At 51.8% G+C, this 17,515-nt stretch overlaps 6 protein-coding genes across 6 annotated transcripts; 3 read left to right on the top strand and 3 right to left on the bottom strand.

Moving 5' to 3' along the window:
- Positions 1-59: 59 nt before the first annotated feature.
- On the top strand, positions 60-6,323 carry PV08_07243 (uncharacterized protein; the record flags this gene model as incomplete). Its single annotated transcript, XM_016381573.1, has 1 exon — positions 60-6,323. The coding sequence occupies one exon, from the start codon at positions 60-62 to the stop codon at positions 6,321-6,323; it is 6,264 nt and encodes a 2,087-aa protein (XP_016234675.1).
- Positions 6,324-6,538: 215 nt separating this feature from the next.
- Positions 6,539-8,716, top strand: PV08_07244 (uncharacterized protein; the record flags this gene model as incomplete). The annotated part of the gene is made up of 2 exons (XM_016381574.1): positions 6,539-6,808; positions 6,863-8,716. The coding sequence occupies 2 exons, from the start codon at positions 6,539-6,541 to the stop codon at positions 8,714-8,716; spliced, it is 2,124 nt and encodes a 707-aa protein (XP_016234676.1).
- A 737-nt stretch (positions 8,717-9,453) lies between these two features.
- On the bottom strand, positions 9,454-10,830 carry PV08_07245 (uncharacterized protein; the record flags this gene model as incomplete). Its single annotated transcript, XM_016381575.1, has 1 exon — positions 9,454-10,830. The coding sequence occupies one exon, from the start codon at positions 10,828-10,830 to the stop codon at positions 9,454-9,456; it is 1,377 nt and encodes a 458-aa protein (XP_016234677.1).
- A 2,134-nt stretch (positions 10,831-12,964) lies between these two features.
- PV08_07246 (uncharacterized protein) lies at positions 12,965-13,399 on the top strand (the record flags this gene model as incomplete). Its single annotated transcript, XM_016381576.1, has 1 exon — positions 12,965-13,399. The coding sequence occupies one exon, from the start codon at positions 12,965-12,967 to the stop codon at positions 13,397-13,399; it is 435 nt and encodes a 144-aa protein (XP_016234678.1).
- A 373-nt stretch (positions 13,400-13,772) lies between these two features.
- PV08_07247 (uncharacterized protein) lies at positions 13,773-15,816 on the bottom strand (the record flags this gene model as incomplete). The annotated part of the gene is made up of 4 exons (XM_016381577.1): positions 13,773-15,063; positions 15,122-15,393; positions 15,459-15,568; positions 15,603-15,816. 4 exons carry the CDS (start codon positions 15,814-15,816, stop codon positions 13,773-13,775), a joined length of 1,887 nt encoding a protein of 628 aa, XP_016234679.1.
- Positions 15,817-16,395: 579 nt separating this feature from the next.
- Positions 16,396-17,128, bottom strand: PV08_07248 (eukaryotic translation initiation factor 5A-2; the record flags this gene model as incomplete). The annotated part of the gene is made up of 4 exons (XM_016381578.1): positions 16,396-16,460; positions 16,511-16,643; positions 16,707-16,973; positions 17,111-17,128. 4 exons carry the CDS (start codon positions 17,126-17,128, stop codon positions 16,396-16,398), a joined length of 483 nt encoding a protein of 160 aa, XP_016234680.1.
- Between the last annotated feature and the right edge of the window lie 387 nt (positions 17,129-17,515).

Here is a 17,515-nt window from a genome sequence, read left to right on the forward strand (position 1 = left end):
GACTCGCCACGCTTCAGTAAAATCAAGACCACACCGACATACCATGGACAGCAACTGCAATGGTCGATTGGAGGGAACTTGGATATGTGCCAGACTCCGATGACGAGGACGAGGACTTTGAGAATGTCCAGGTGACCCAGGATTGCCGCAACATCACATACGCCGTGAACGATGGTTCAAATCTGCCTGGCCGATCAACGTGCTGGCCTCATGAGCCAACGGAAGCCAAACACACACAGGAAAACGGGGTACTTGATAATCTTGCCGCCATCAAAGAAAATGCTGTTCCGTCATTTCCACCCAACGACCAAGATGCCCGAGATTGTCTCCCGGCAGTACCCATTGCTGGAAGCTCCGCACAGTCTACTGCCATACTTCTCGAGGCCGAGTTAGGAAAGGGACTACGAACTGTGCAGCACGTGCTGTCTACCGCAAAGGAAGGATTTGTTGGAGATGACGATGACAGTGATAGTCCTCTTTCATCGCCTCCGGACTCTCCCCGGAGTGTGGTTGACCATGAAGTCTCTGCCCCTGTCCCTGTGCGTCTTCCCGACACTAGACAAACCAACGATGATCTCAACGGGGATTTGATGCGGCAATTGATCCGACGGTCTCTCAGAACTCGAAATCCCATTCAACTGCATCCATATGCACTAGAGGATGCCAGATACCGCCAGAGTTTGAAGGAAAGAGGGCTGAAGCCTGTCCGAGCCCCGAATCCCAGCTCAAAACTTCACCATGGACTTGGAGAAGAGTCTCAGAGTGCGGATGCTTATGAGAGCAGTCAGACCCAGACACTAGATCAAGATCCTCAGTCATCCAGCCAGATCCAGACAGTTAGTGACGAGGAATCTCAGAGTCCTGTACGCGCAACCCGGACTCGTCCGACTATCTTTGACCTGCCACTAGACGATGATCTTCCCGAGCTCTCAGACCTTTTAAAGGCGCCTGTTAACCTTGCGATGGCCAAAAGGCCGAAGAACACAAAGAATGTGAAGCGACGATCGGTCTCGGCAACGATTCCAAATGATGATTTTCAGCTTTATGATCTTCCAGGGGATGAAGGCGACACGCAGACTAGGCCTAGAACGATAACAAAAAGGAGAAGATTCATTATTCCACCCTCCCCTCCCCAGTCTCGAGGGACCTTGTCTTCCGATGACAGCCCAAGGTCTCTCAACCGCCTACCATTGCCTAGCAGCGCCACACCTGGGCCTCTTCCAACTCCTTTACTATCTTCCGAGAGACATGCTAGGACGAGAGTGATTGAGCCCGATAGTTCAGATTTTGAGACATCCATTGAGAGTGGCGGCGTTGAAGACGCTAGCAGTTCTTCTGAAGGCTCTGGTGGGAGTCCTCAAGGTATACAAGGCATTCGCCGCAGAATTAAAGGTGTTCTACCAGCCTCTTGGTTGAAATTAGACATCAATAAGCAGCAGAACCGTCACGGCGAGGATCAGAGACGGGGCCGATCTCCGGTGAAGGCTGTCGCAGAAAAAGGGGTCGCCCAACGAGTTTCGAGAACTGGACGCCCCAATCGACCAGACGGTCCAAATGAGCCAGGAACCGAAATTCTGGCTCTTTTGTCCGACAGTGATTCGGATGTGTCCATCACGGCAAATGGCGTCAGTGAAGCGACCTATGATGATCCGGTAGACCTTGTTGATGATGTGGTCGAAGATAACGAAATTGATGCTATGCTTGCTCCTAGAACCCGAAAGCCAACATCAGCCCGCAAAGAGCCCCGAAAAGGACATAAGCTACTACCAAACGCAAGGTCGACACCTGATAGCAACAAACGTGGAGCTGATGCAGATAGCCATCACTATGTGAGTTGGCCGACCAAAAGATCCAGCTTGAAGCCGGGTTCACGTTCGACGAAACGAGTCAAGAAGAAACACAGAAACCTTCAAATGACTGTGCTAGAGGCCCCAGGCTTTAAAGAGAAGGAGGTGCCACGATTTTTGAGAATCGCTGGAAGACGTAGAGCAAGATTTCTTGAGCGACTGGCACAGGAACCGGCGCGGAAATTCTTCAAGATGTCCACCATGCAAGATACTCTGGACGTCAACCAAGAACTAGACCTATGGAAAGGTCGGCAGCGAACGAGACACATCGCTATCTCTCATAGCACCGAGCGTGCTCCTGTTCATGCTGGATTACACCGTGATCATAAAGAGCCTCGTGCAGTTGGCTTCGATCAGCCAAGCTCAGAACTCGAGTCTCTGAAGAAGGTTACGAGAGATACTCTTCAACGTGTACGGCAAAATCATCAATTCAACCCTCAACGACCAGCCTTCAACCGAAACGTCCTGTCTCCTGGGATCCGTGACTACTTTCCGACTCAACCTGGACAACGAAAGAGGATTGGCCCTAGGTCGTTGCACCCTTCGATTGAAACTTTTCGACCGTCTTCTAGAAAACGAACCTCGACCATACACCCCCCGAAACCTATAAAACCACCAACGCTCCAGTCCGTAGGCATCGGCCCCTTGGTTAGTGATGCCTCTTCAGCCAAACGTTACCAAAGGAAGGCACTACCCATCAGGTATTCAATTCATCACACTAACTGCGGACGTACAACACTGACAAGCAACAGCAGAGCAAGTGACGCAAGACTTCATAATCTTGAGGACATTTCCTGCCACAACGGCACTAGTGCTGGGAGCAAGAGTCATGTTAGATCTAGTCCTCCTAGTGCTCAAAGCATAAGCGTATCCTATGGTCATTCCCTTTCTCCGATATGCAGTGAACTTCAGAGCCCTCCAAAACCAACTCTTCAGCATAGCATGCTTGTCCCTGCGGCGCAGTTCTTGAAGAATAGTTTGGCATCGTCGACAATGACATCAATGTCCGATCCTACTCACCTGTTAGCAGCGAGGACTGCATACATATCAGTCAGGACGCCGATATCCGAGCATGCCGTCCCCTGCGGTTCCTGGTCACAAGTTGCCCAGGACGTCACCAATCGTACTTTCACTGAAATTCAGTCAATCCTTGCCAGCGACATGAGCCAGGCGGCCTACATCCCTATGTTGCGAAACGCTACTCGATCACTAGAGACTATGGTCAGGTACATCAATGAGGGACTCTACTTTGACGATCAATTCCATCTGAGGAGTTTCATTGGATGTATGTCAGAGAAGCTGGATACTATCTTGAAGTCATTTGATTCATATCTGACGTCAAGTGTCGGATCGATTTCTCCTGAGCTGGCCCCTATCCTCGACAATCTGATGCTGTTGGCATATCAAACTTCTAGGCTGGCGACACTGGACGAGGAGAACAGCATTCACCGATGCACAGAAGTCCTGCATAAACTTGCTACTCATGCCTTTGTGCTAGCATTCAGCGAGCAATATCTCAGAAAACTCTCTCGAGCCATCTGCAAGAATACAGAGGACGAGCCTACCATGGATGCAGCCGTCGTGGAAGTATCGGCTTCTGAAATCGAGACTATAGCGCTGATCCACAGGCTCGGCATCAGCAGCTTCTGTCTTTCGCAATTGAACGAGACGCTATCAAGCCATAAGATCTATACTTCACTTAGAGGGCCGGACGAGATTCTTGTCTGCGTTATCCTGATCCTTGCCTGCTTTTACACTATTCTTGGAAAGGATGAGGTGGAAAACTACAGTCGGCCAGGAGGCCCCTCTTTAGTTTCACCAGGATTGATCGCTTTGTCGAACGCAGTGAACGCATTCATCCCTTTCTCCTTGGATGCGCAACACAAGAGGAGAAAAGATGTGAGATACACTTGGATGCTTCAGCGCTTTGGAATCACAGCCTTCCAGTGGTGTCTATTTCTTGTACGCATCTTAGACGCCAACGACGCAAACAATCTTTTGAGGAAGATGTTCAAGCACTATTCCGACAAGGCCAACAATATGCTAGACTTCTTCGGGCACAGTCAACCTGGGACACCTGCGTTTCTCGACAATCAGCTCCCTGTCTCGGACTTGGTTCCTGAACCTCGTGACACAGATTATGTGGTATTTTTGAAGCTCGTCGCCTTCGTTCTCGGTTCTGTTCCGGGTCGCGATCACGATGACTCTGGAATGGAGGCAAAACTTGCTATGCGCAAACTGTCGCTGATTTTCAGTCTGTTGCCGAATACAGGTCCAGATGTTGAAGATGACAAGCCATTACACACTGTGGATTATCAAGCCATGGCTAATCGCTATCTGCTGTTCGTGACATTGTACCACTACTCCCCTGCAGGACTGAAACCTGAGCTCTCTCAGATTCGGGGCCTAGTCAAGTTCGGAAAGGCTCATTCTGCTGTGTGTGGAATAGTTCTAGACAGCTGGTTCAGAATCGTCAAATCGATTGTCTCGCAACCAGTATACACATCCGAGCTCCGGCAACTTGGATCGTGGATTCAGGACATGATCCTTCAGATCCATGACAAAATTGAGCTGCTTCCGCTCAGCTCTACCCAGTGTGACAACTTCGAGACACATCAACGAAATCGAGATAGTGCAAATCAACTGCTACGCAAGCTTGCTGGGGTGTATGCTGACGCGATCGACCGCTGCTTGACCGAGACTCAGGCGACTGACCTACTCCAGGGCGGTCGGTTAGATGACTTGATTGAATTATGCAGTCCTTCTCTGAAGCTCAACGACGAGACCGTCGCAGCTATTCTCTGTGTCATTGTGTCATTCGTCAAGAAATGCCGGAATTTTGCCTTCTCGGTACCAGAACTACAACAGCAGCTTCGAAGGATTCTCGTTGCGCAGCTTCACCGGGCATTTCCCCTGGAAGACGCATTGCTGATCTCATTGGTTGACTCATGGTTCGCGATTGCATTCTCGAAGGTTGTTTCGGGTAGCGAAGACTGGGACACCTATCTTTCCAACTGGGGAGCACACTCTTTTACGCGGCTTGCAAGTAACCGACCAGGGACACATTGTCACATCCTGTTCGTAAGCAAGGTTGTTGCTGACGAGCAGTACTTGAACGCGAATGTGTTTGATCTCCTTGAAATCTGGTTGTCGTCTATACTGAAGCCGCTGAGTGACATGAAATTTGAGCATGTCCTGACGAACAATTTACTACAGCATGCTCCCCGCATGCTTGGGCTGGCTGCTCTACATCCGGAGCGAACAAGCGGGAGAGAATGTTCTCTCCTCAGCTTCGATGATTTCATCCACCAACGCCAGTCCATCCTGAGACATGTTGTCCGTCAAATCTACCTTGTTGGTGGAGCTGGAACCCCCGAAGCAGAATCTTGCAAGGATCAGTTGTTGCGATTACTACGAACCATTTCTAGAGCTATGAACAATACCTGGGAACGGACGCCACATGAAGAACGAACTGCGTTAGCCGGTTTCATGCACGGACTTGTTTTTGAGCTTAATATGTCCCCGTTTCCAGAGTTCAAATGCGATTTCTCTTACATTACATACGCTACGACTGCGCAAGACAAGGCTATCCAACTCGAAGGTCTGTTTATTCGGAACACGGCACAATCTGATCCTGTCAATTACGAACTTGCTGTCCAGGTCTTTGGGGACGTTTGCCAATTGGCATCGTTGAGGGAGCGGTATGAAATTAGCGATCTCCTTGCAGCAACATTCTCCGCGAGTGATTTTAACTACATCGATGATGAGGGGCAATTTCGCTTGGATCTCCATGCTCAGCTAGTCTTCATGAAGGCCGTCTTCCCTGTCTGGCTTGAGCATTCTCTCACCCAGCTCGTGGATCATAATCATTCCGCACTCAGTGTCGTCCTTGCCGTTGCTCTCCATGTCCTTGATGCTCTCGAACTGCGAGTCGACCTTGAAGACCAGTCGCGGATGGAACAATTTGCCGAACTTACTGTGGCCATGCTGGCGGCTGTCGCGAGAGCCTTTCAGAGCGCTTCTGACGGCATTTCCTACCATGCCAGGAAACTGGAGGTGCTAGCCACCCTCGTATCTCTTTGTTCGAGGTGCTGCAGCCGTTGGGCTCACCTGCAGCTTCTATTTCCAGGCTCTGAACGACTCGCAGCTCTGCAATTTCACGTGCAAGGACACGGGCTTCATATCTACAGCCACGCTTGTAAAGCCGTTGGAAGGGATTGCCGACCTTCCTGGGTGAAGGAGGTTGACTTCATCCTTGCGGAAGCTGGTTTTGCTGATCCGGAAGAGATTGGTATGATCAGGGGCTATGCGGTCAAGGATTTGGACCGGCTGGGTCGCAACGGGCAAGAAGACGAAACATCAGTGGACATCGCGGGGTCCAGATTGCAGGTGGGATGTGCTGTGGAGGAGATGGCGGAAGTGTTAGCCTTGTTGGGTGTGGACCAGGATTGGAAAGTGAGCACATCGTTAGAGTAAGCTATAGGAGTAGTCCGCAGAGCTCATAGCCACGACTTTCAAAGGTGTCATTCGGATACGAGACTCTGGCCCTGAACAGCCCAACCCTTGATCGACGCACTGACGAGGCTGTGGCTCAGCCTTGCACATGTCAAGGATTATCGATAACGCTAGCGTGGTTGCTGGGCAACAAGCGCCGTCAAACATTGTACATTTGGCGACCCTTCGCCCTCGCTATGACCATCATATACCTCGTACCTCATCCCTCAGCGCAATTGCTGCACATTCCAGTCTCCGTTGATATCTCGAGAAGCCCAGCATTCCTCTTGGGTAAGATGGGTGTCGAGCCTCCCTTCATCTATGACCGGCCTAGCACCTACACCTTCGGAGGTCCAACCCAGCGGGGGTTCAACCCGAAAGCGGCCACTCAGGCATCATGGGCTCCAAAGCCAGCCAAACCGAAACAAGAAGGGCCCTTGATTGACTTCAACAAGCACCCTGACACGGTATGTCTAGATTGCAATATGATGCATGTGAAGTTTGGTCTGATTCAAGTGCAGTTTGTGGCTGTTCCTTACGGCAACCTCAATGCGGAACCCATGCCTCCGAACACTGAACGACGAGTGACCAGAAGCCGTCAAATCCTTCTGTTCGTGCGAATCTGCAGCTTGCTGGGAGCCTTGGGCAACCTATTCTGTGTCATCGCCGTCAAAAAAGTCGCGACTGAGGTTGGCTGGATCATTCGAGCTGCGCCTGCAGTAGCTGTTGTCCACACTCTTTACGGAATATACCATCTTTTCAAAGCTGCCGCTGGCAGAACACCTGGGTCCACCGCAAGCTACATGGTCTTTGCAGGTGTGGTCGATACTGGCTTGATTCCATTCTTCGTTTTCTCAGCGTGGTTGGCACATGCAGAGTATGCAGAAAACAAGTATGGTTGGGGTACACTGTTCAACGATCCCGACATCTCGTACAAGATCATCTTTGCTCTGTTCCTCCTATCATGCATTGAAACCGGCCTCACGGTGATGTCCCTGATTTTCGACATATATTTGGGAGTGAAATTCCGCCAGATTGCCAGACTTCCTCCCGACCTCAATCCCTTGGAACCGAACTTTACTTCGCGCCACAAACGGAACAAGTCCGAAGGCATCACCGAGAAGAATATGAGAACGTCAGAACTGGCGTCCAGACGAGAACCGCAGGGTACTGGGTTCAAACGAGTTCCGTTCATCCACACGCGTACGGACTCGGCAGACAGCGTAACACTGTATGGTAGCGAAGCTGCACGGACATCCAGAATTGGACTGAGGAAAGAATTCGAGGACAACGAGAAGGATCCCTGGCGTTGGTCGAGAACATCGTCTCCTACACGACCTAGTTCTGCAGTCAGCCCATCACCCAATTCACGTGCCGCTGGGGCGGGTCTGGAATACCGCCCCGAGCGTTCTTCCGGCCTATCTCAGCCGACAAGTCGTCCAGCTTCCTGGCTTTCGTATCTCGACTATGAAGGTGTGCCTAACCACATGAGCGATGAAGCTACTAATGAACTCGACCACGAGGTTCGCCCTGTTTCTCCCGTCTCGGCTCTCTCGATGCATGATACCTCTCATGTCAACATGAGCAACGAACGGGAGAATTGGTACCAAGGCTCCGGACACAACAGTCAAGCACAAGCAGTATTGTCACATAACGGGGGCCAAGTATTGACGCAACACACCAATGCTAGCAGAAGTAGAATAAGTCAACTCTTGCAGACACAGTCTCCACCACAGCCAAAGAGAAGTCGTGAGCCTCTTGCAATGAACCCACCATCACCTGTGAGAGGGCAGTTTGTCAATGAAAACATATACTCGACGGGGTTGCATAAGGTCCAAGCTTCAGAATACCCTCCTCGAGGGGTGCTTTCCGAAACCGATCTCAACGGTGAAACTCGAGGCAATGGAGGACCCAGACCAGCGAGCATTGTGGGAAGCGCCTCAAAGGCTCGTTCCTATGGAGACCTTCAGTCACCCGCTGGTGTGGTGACACCGCACGGTGACAAGAAGGATGGCAACCTGGCTCTCCACCGAGTCGAGGATCCCTACGAACGCACCAAAACCATGCAGAGCGAAAGCGAGTATAGCACCAACTTCGAAGTCTATACTGATGACCATGACGACGATGGAAGACTTTCTGCCCATATCGGTGGTGGTGCGCCGCAGGGTCCGTGGAATGGCGTTCGACAAGCTTCCAACTCTACTGGACACGACCTGAACGGAGGGTATGCAGAACTGGGCTCCGAATTTGGTGTGGGCATGGGCCGACGACGTGATGTTAGTGGAAAGGTGGCCGAGGAAGGTCGGTCCTCGCCCTCTAAGAATCAGAAGACCAAGAATGGCGCAGCAGGCTGGGAGAGATTCAAAGGGTTGTAACAATTGTCGTGTTGTTCAAACGCAATGCGGGAAACCAAGACTATTGCATGGTATGATTTTGGAATGGAAACGGGAAACGGAGTTTTATGGGCGATTGGAACGTGAAATGCTACTTGGGTCATGTCGATGGCAGAATTTATTTACCTATGCGAAGAAAAGTAAAGGAGAGAATGCTGCATCAGAAGTACTTTGTAGGTTGATTGTTGCTGTATCTCCACGACGGGGCCTCTGGCTTAGGCGTAGTAGGTGTTGGGAATTGCAAAAAGCCTTTTACAGTAAGATCAAGTAAGGTCAATGTCAACTTCTCTTGTTCTGGATGCCTCTTGAATGATGCTACAATGTACTCGGTACACATCAACTCGTAACAATGGAGACTCTTGTCCTCGGAACACGAATCCTCATGATTCCCCCATTACGACGACATCAACTGCGACATCATCTCCATACAGACCATGGACTGCAATGTCTTTTCACTCGCCATGAACTTCACCTTGAGCAGCAGCGAGAAAAGCGAGCGGGCGAGCGAGCGAGTGAGTGAGCCACTCAGCTCAGCACATGGCCAGCGTAACAGCAACTACCTAAGTATACTTAACGAGTAAGAAAGTGAGTGAGTGAGTGAGTGAGTGAGCGAGCGAGCGAGTGAGGAGGGATCCTTGCTTCTCAGAGACGAACAAGTAGGTAAGTAGGAGACGGTTTTGCCATCCACAAGGAGTTTCCAGTTTTGCCCCCTTCCCCCATCAGCTCCCGCCCACAAATAGAGTCCACACAGCTGGATTCGCGCTGGCGACGGCACCACTTGCGTCGGGGGCGCCATCGGGGTTCACGTCGTCAAAGGCAAACGCGTAGCCTCTCCCGTCCAGCTCGACCGAGTGCACGGCCTGGCTGTACCAGTTCGTCGGGCTGGTGGTGTAGTAGTCGGTCGCGGGCAGACCGGGCTGGACGTTCCCGCCGGCGGCCAACAGCAGCGTGGTACGCTGCAACGCCGCGCACAGCCTCGGGACGACGGCGAGCATCACGTCGTTGTCGCCGGCCTGCGTCCCGAACACGCCCTGGCACCCAAAGATGTCGAGCGCGCTCGGCTGCGGGATCGACCGCGACGCGCCCTCGCACACCAGCGCCCCGGACGCCGTGGAGCAGGGGATGTCGCCCAGCGCGGCGTTCTGCGAGTGGATGGTCAAAGTCTCGCTGGCGTACCGCGCCCACACGCTCTGCACGTACGATGTGTAGTAGTTGCTGAACGCGTCGCCGTGCACCGCGATGTACTTGCCTGGCGCGTTGGCGCGGAGAGGCGACAACGACGAACCCCCCGCGGTCTGCGCGTACTGGCACAGTTGGTCCCAGGGTTGGCCGTCCTGTGAGGCATGCGGCGCCAGGTCGTTGCACACGGTCGACACGGCACCCTGGGCCACGCCGCGCACCGTCTGTGTGCCGCTGCCGTCGGTGGTGGTGAGTTGCATCCCGACGGGCATGCCGACAAAGTCGACGAACGTCATGTCCGCGTACAGTCCCCCGGCCTGGGTGTACGTCATTTCGGCGAAGCCCCAGAAGATGCTCGCCGACGGGTCACTTGGGTTCTGCGGGTCCGGGCTGACCAGCGTGACTCCCCCGGAGGCCGTTTCCAAAGTGTAGAATTGCAGGTTGCCCGCCGCGAAGTACACACGGCCGGAGATGAAGAAGTCGGGGAGCGTCAGGCTGGTGGTCTGGCCTTGATTGCCGAGGGGGATGGCGATGTTCTCGGTGATTGCCTGTGGGATCGTCGTGGAGCTGGACGTAGGGTAGTACCATTGGCCTGACGGTGTGAGGATGATGACTCGGTTCGACGTGTCGAGCGCCGTGATGTACACGTTCGTGCCGGAGCCGTAGTTGTTCACCAGGTCCAGACGAAGACCCGCGGCCGCCTGAGGCTGCGGAGGACCGTGGAATGTGGCGTTCGGGTTCGTCCCGTTGAGCGTGTTGAACTCGGTGAGCGTGATGTCGTCGACGCCTCCTGGGGAGACGATCACAGGGCCGCCTGATTGTCTCTTGATGAATGGTGCTCCAAAGGCCGTCGACGTGAAGAGACTGGTGGAAGCAAGGAAACAGCACAACAAACTGGGGATGGAATCGAGATGCATGTTTTCTTGAATTTCTTAAAACTATTTACACAGCTTGAAAACAAAATCGCGTCATGAACAAAAAAAAATGAAGGACTAGGGGTCAGAAGATGTTACAAAAGAGTGAGACTTGGTAAGGTTGGCTGAGGAGTTTGTTCAGGCGAGGGATGGGATGGTCATCTTATATCCTCATGTATACGTACCTCGCAGCATGAAATAGAGAGGTATAGACCACACATCGACAGCAAGAGCATATCCATAAAGCCGAGCCGAGTCATTTTGGATGGATATTGAGGCTTCTCGATCACATTCACGAAATTGCCTTCGCCTTCATGTGGGCGGCTAAGCAAACCTGAACCGCGTCCTTTACCAAGGACAGTCCATAGTCCGTGAGAGGGTCAATGTCCAAAGGAGGATAAGGCGTGAAGGCCAGGTATCGCGATGCCCCCACTAGAGGTGTCTAGAGGTGTCGTCGTAGGCTTTCCAGTATCCAGATCGAGTCAAGTACATTCGACTGACCAGGTATGCACCAACACTATCCAATGTCAAATGGTGGAATGGATCGTGGCGCAGTAAACAACCTTGAGACTCGCCTCATTTAGATAATCGAAAAGAGCGTCATGTCCGATCGTACGGTGCATATCCCTCACTATTTGCATTGGAGACGATGGAAGTCCAATTTCGAACGCAGAGACAGCGAGGTCGCAGGGTGACATTGAAGAAAGTAGGACGCCTAACCCAGTAGCCAGCTGAGATATGCCAGACAAAGTAGTGACTTTGGATATTTCTGTTGCATCGCGTGGAATACCACGTACAAGGAGTCAAGGGGAATCGAGGGCGAGTGAGGGTTGTAGAGACTAACGGGTCGAGAAGCGCTAATCTGGAAATCATCGACCTCTCGTCTCACCTTGCACGATTATGGGTATATCATAAACCAAAACCACTTACCTCGTATGTCCTTTTGTGAATATTATACTTGTGTATTTGACTGACATGATTTGATGATCAAGACTCCCAGATCAAAACTGATGTTCTCCTGCTATGATGCTGAAGTCCACCGGCGACTCCATGTGTGACTCCACGTTGTCGCCTCGATCAATAACAACCAGTGGAGACCGATGTGGAAGAAGTAGGGAGGAACAGAGATCACCCACTCCGAGCATCTGTAAGAGTTGCGTGTATCGTCCATGAAGCCGACTCGATCATGGAGACACTTCTTCGCAGCCTTGGGTAGCACAGGCCCCGTCACACCCGTCCCGCGGCTCCTCTGATCGTCCTCGACAAAATTGCATTTCGGGAGAAAAGACTAAAAAGTCCGGGGTTGAGGTGGTGTCGTTCAGGGGGTTACCAGGTTCCGCGCGCCTCAAGGGTTACATTGGTCGAAACGAGGCATGTCGCATAGTCCCCTTCTTGTTCCGAGGATGTGGCTGTTTCCCAGGCGGTACTGTACCACGCAGTCGTCAATCTTATACTCACTGAGCAAAGGTTCAAAGGCCATGGTACAGTCTCATGGCCAGGACAACATTCAGATGTTGCTCGTGTTGAAGCCCCAATACGACGAGCGTGAAAGAACTCGGCGAATTCTCAAAGCGTTGGGAAAGAGAAGAACAGTGATGCCTTTCCATTAGATCCATGATCACCAACAGGTCTGTCACAATGATTGACAAGGCTGGAGGTATGCGAGATGGAAACTTGATGAAGTTATGAACCTCGATGAAGAGTACGTGCTTACTGTGATGTCCACGGCCCGTAGTTTTTCCGAGGCTCGTCGTGTCTTCCAATGTACGTACTTTGGAAAGATACTGTACCTGAGTATTGGATTCACTCTACAGCGTTCATCCAACAAAACCCCTAGAAGTGGGATTACTGCGAGAAACACCTCTCTCCATCGTACATCGAGTACTGGCCAAGATATAACAACCTCCTCGCCAGGGTTCATATCATCCCAGTTCGCATCTCAGCAAAAGCCCTCCAAACCGTTCTCCATCCGACCTTCGACCTCCACCAACCCGTATTAGCAATGTCCTCGAAACGAGCTCTATCTACACTCTCACACTCTCTGAAGGGCCTCTCCGCGCCACGCGTGGCTTCAATCTCATCCCTCTCGCGCTCTCCACATGTTCAGTCCCGCCGTTCCGCGCGGCCGTCCATAGCCATGCCTATGCGTCAACCTCGTCGGCACTTCACCACGACGCTCGTCCGTCGTAAAGATGACCCGGCTGCCACCTCAACAATATACAGCATGTCCGACATCCAGTCACTCACGGAATCTCCTGACCCGCACAGGATCCTGATCGACGTGCGCGAACCGGCCGAGTTGAAATCCACAGGCAAGATTCCGGGAAGTTATAACCTGCCCATTTCGGCCTCGGACGCATACTTTCTACCTGCGGAGGAGTTTGAGGAACGCTTCGGGTTCCAGAAACCAGGGAAGGACGATGAAGTGATATTTTACTGCAAGGCTGGCGTGCGAGGACGGGCCGCTGCGCAGTTGGCCAAGCAGGCCGGGTTCGGTGGGAAAGTGGGTGAGTTTCCCGGGAGCTGGCTCGAGTGGGAGGGTAAAGGGGGCAAAGTTGAGCGGGAGACGTAACAAGGCGATTTGAGAAAATCAAATGTATGAATTAAGGATGGCTCGGATGGCTCGGATGGCTGAAACGTCGAAGTAAAGACATTCTCAAGTGCTGGGCTGTAAAGGTCGACAATGGCATGGATGGAATGAAACAGGATTCTGTCTACCGTCTAGCTCTTGTATCTAAGACAGGCTGCCGTCTGGAAGATGGGCGGTAGGATGGAGCAACAGTTCCAGGTTTCAACGCGAGGCCCAGCCCATTCTATATCGCAGCTGACGCATAGTCATACCAAATTTTGTACATTCCACTGCTCCGGCCACTGATATGACCACATTCTACAAGATGTTACCGTTTGCCAAGCACCTTTCTTTTTACGGCCAGTAACAACACCATTCATCGTGACGGTCCAGCATCGGCGTCCAGCTCGGGGAGCAGTGTCATGTCGATGTCTCCCTCGTGATCGTGGAGCGCAGGTGATGATCCCAACTCCAGACCTTCAATCTCACCTACCAACTTGCTCGGAGGACTAGTCGCAGGCAAGTTGACCTCTTCCTCTTCTTGCAGGTTGGGATCACCTTCCTCATCGGGACTTTCTTCGCCGAACAGATCCCTCCTTCGTTTCTCTCTCAGCCAACGCTCGACCTTCTCCTCTGTGCTGGTGACGGCTCTCATCAAAGTCTTGAGACTGAGACACGACACCTGCGCAGCTTCTTCATAGAACGCGCGCACTTCCCGACCCACCGAGTCTATCTGCTCAATGGAAACGTGGCGTGGATAGAGAGTGCCTGGTCTGAGCAGGCTAAGACCATACTCTGTCTCATCTTCGGAGCTAATGGCTCGCCGCGATTGGAGAGAGGCTTGAACTTCTCGTATCCGGGTTTCCAAGTAGGATTGAGAATGAGACTGTGCGCTCTGAAGATCATTTTCACGCCCTGTGGCCCCCACCGGAGGAACATCATGGAGAGGGAACATGTCGAGAACGTCCTTGTCCAGAGCACTTTCTTGCCCTTGCCCTTGCGATTGCGATGCTGCAGAGTCGATCCATGTTCGCTGGTACCAGTCCATGTACTGGTCGAGTTGCTTATCGGTCATGCTGAAGGCGTCCCTATCCGTGACGTTGATCTCCGTTCCTGGTTTGAGACCGCCGCTAGACTCATGCATCTCGTCTAGTGCCTGTTCATAGCGAGTCTTTGCTTCAAACCAAGCCGACCAATTCATACGAAGTGTGGCGGGGTCGTTGGTTCGTTTCGGGTAACGTTTGACTGTTGCTCCGTCAAATGGAAAGAGAAGTTTTGTAGCAACCACCAAAAGTGACATTAGCTGTGCTTCGGGATATGTCGTCGCATGTCGTCGCGTCTTCTCGGATGCTGTCGCGTCAGGATAGGCGAAAGTATACTTCGACATAAGATTCAATCGCTGAGCCATTCCATAGACTTCGATCGGAAGTGCCAGTGACCTAACATAGCTTAGGAGAAACAGATTAACGTTCAGTGGCGGTAATATCATTCCAAAGGTCGAATTGAACATTTCAGCTCGACGATATATGGCAAGCTGGAGATCATTAGCCTCGAGGACTCGAATTGTGTCGAGTGAAAGGTGGTATTCGGAAGGCAAACGGTCCTTCATGTCTTGTGGCACATGTCTGATGGCGCGAATGAATGGGACATCTTCAAGTTGGATCCATCTGTTACAGTGAGCAAGTCGTCGTGACGGTCAAATCGAGGTGGAATGACTTGGCCTACTTCAACAAGGTTGCCAGGCTCACTGGTCTCCGTAAGATGATAATGCCAAGGTAGTTGAGGGCAATTGTATCGATCAACAGGGGACTCGGGACTTTTCCTTTGTGTTTCTGGGTGTCCGTAGCTTCTCTCGCAATATGGGATTCTGCGCCCGTATCATCTGCAGCTGAGTCGCTTTCTCCCTCTGTCTCCGTCAGAGTGTCAGATCGGGTTGGGTCCTGCAGCCGGCGATCTAATCTTGAAAGCCATAGTGTCCATAATTCACGAACCACAGTCTAACATACACAGAATCAGTCCGCAACACTCAAGACAAGGGGAAAATGGCGGTTTCGCCGCATACCCACAGTTCGTCTGGCAAGGCTTTCTGATGGACGAGGGCGTGACACTGTTTCCACAGAATGAACTGCCAGCACTGAAGAAAGAGTTGATATGCCTTGGCCCCTCGAAGGACTGTTGCCGTGATGTTAGAATGCCAGCCTCAAACAGGCCGTAGATATGAACTTGCCTCTGGAAAGTTTCTGTTTCTCCTTTGCTTCCTTCTTCCTTACGACTCTGCCTCTGTTCGCATAATCTGCTTCGTCGTCGTCAACAACATGACCTCTGGCTTGCTCGTGACCTTGAGCGCAGTAGGTTCTTCCATCTTCGTCGACGTAGAAGTCTCTCGAGCCGCAAAAGGCGCATTGATTCTCATCATCCATTTTGTCGTGCAGTCGATATGCTGGAGCGGGAGCACATGGTGGGCATCGACAGACAAAGGCGAGCCTATTCAGTTACAAGGGACCAGGAAGCACCGAAGATCTGGAGAGTAACTTCGTTTAAGTTGTTCAACATTGCGAGGATACAAGAAGAGACGAGATTTGGAGGCCCGTGAATATTTTCGTAGTTCGGCGCCAATCAAAAACTCGGGATTCCCAATTTTCCAAGAATCTACACATATTTATCCCAGAGAACATGGAATCACTCCAGACAGAATCAAATACAAGGTATAAGTGGTTTAATTGCTTGCATTTGTCTAACTACCAAGAATCAAAAATGCAATGCTTGAGGGGCTATTGAACTCGTCACTGATAGAAATTGCTTTTTCAGGCCGAAGTCACATATCTATAGTCCATGCCAGCCTTGGGCAAGTTCTGGAAGACGTTGCCAGCTAGATGGTCGTAATAGAGACTGCCCAGACACCTATCGTGTTCTCGTAAGCGATATCCTTGTCATGCATCCCAACAAGTAGGTCGTAGACAAGAGAAGATTTCGCAAGTCGGTCGTCGGCTTCATCCAATTTATTTGGGAGCCTCCTTGGCATCCATGGCGCATTCCTCGCCCATGGCCGTCAAGACAATGACGTCTGGAATAAGTCAGTACTGGCAATCGCACGGAAGAGACCGCATTGCTTACTGGTGTCCTTCTCCTCAGTACGGAAGAGCTTCTCAATCTTCTCACCGACTTCACCATCTGGCATCTTGACATCATCCTTGGTAGTTCCATCATCAGACATAAGGGACAAGAAACCATCATCGGTGATATCGAGCTGTTAACACGCATCAGCCCAATTTTGCTCTTTTTTTCTGCCAGGTGTGCAAATAACTCTTACCAACTGGTATTCGCGACGGACGACATTGGGGACCTCCATGTTGTGGGTGGAAGGAGAGAGATCTTCCAACTTCTTGCCGGTGAAGATATCGAGGGCGACCAAGTGAACCTTTGCGTGACCGTGCTTTCCAGTCTTGGAGGTGGACATGTCGACGATCTTGCATGGGCGACCCTTGATGACAACGAAACCGTTCTTTCTCAAGGCGGAACATTGCATAGGGTAGGTGGCCGAGGCGCCGGCATCGGCAGACTCAAAGGTGTGTTCATGCTGTAGGGAGAACAGGTCAGTGTTCGTTCTGTGGTGATGACTGGGCCGCGCCGTCGAAGCGGTCGGAGGCACATTGTCCCTGCGGCTCAACCGCGCCAATGGAGCACAGGGAGGGGAAATAACAGGAACCAACTCACCTGCGCGTCGTCCGCCATTTTGGAGATAGTAAGCAGCTATCGAGATGAAACAAAGGAATACGGCGGTGAGAATACTGAGGAGATAACTGGGGTGCGACAAATTTCGAGAGAGAAGGGAGGGAGAGAGGATGAACTTGGTGGTTGGAGAAAGACACAGGCCAGAACCACAAGGAAAATATCAAAGTGCCACTGTCAGTGGGATCGAGGCAAGAAACGGCGGGGGGCAAAATCCCGCTAATCGGATAAGACAGAAGCGCTAGCCGTATTGGGACGCATGGCTTGGCACAGTCACCTGACTCGCGACAGGGTGGCCTCGCGCGGACACCACAGAGCCAGGACGACGAGCTTCAACAGGACAGCGCAGGGTGGCCTGTCATGCTACAGCCTCGCATCATGATTCCCCCG

The sequence above is a fragment of the Exophiala spinifera genome (assembly GCF_000836115.1).
Source record: "Exophiala spinifera strain CBS 89968 unplaced genomic scaffold supercont1.5, whole genome shotgun sequence".
Classification (NCBI taxonomy): domain Eukaryota; kingdom Fungi; phylum Ascomycota; class Eurotiomycetes; order Chaetothyriales; family Herpotrichiellaceae; genus Exophiala; species Exophiala spinifera.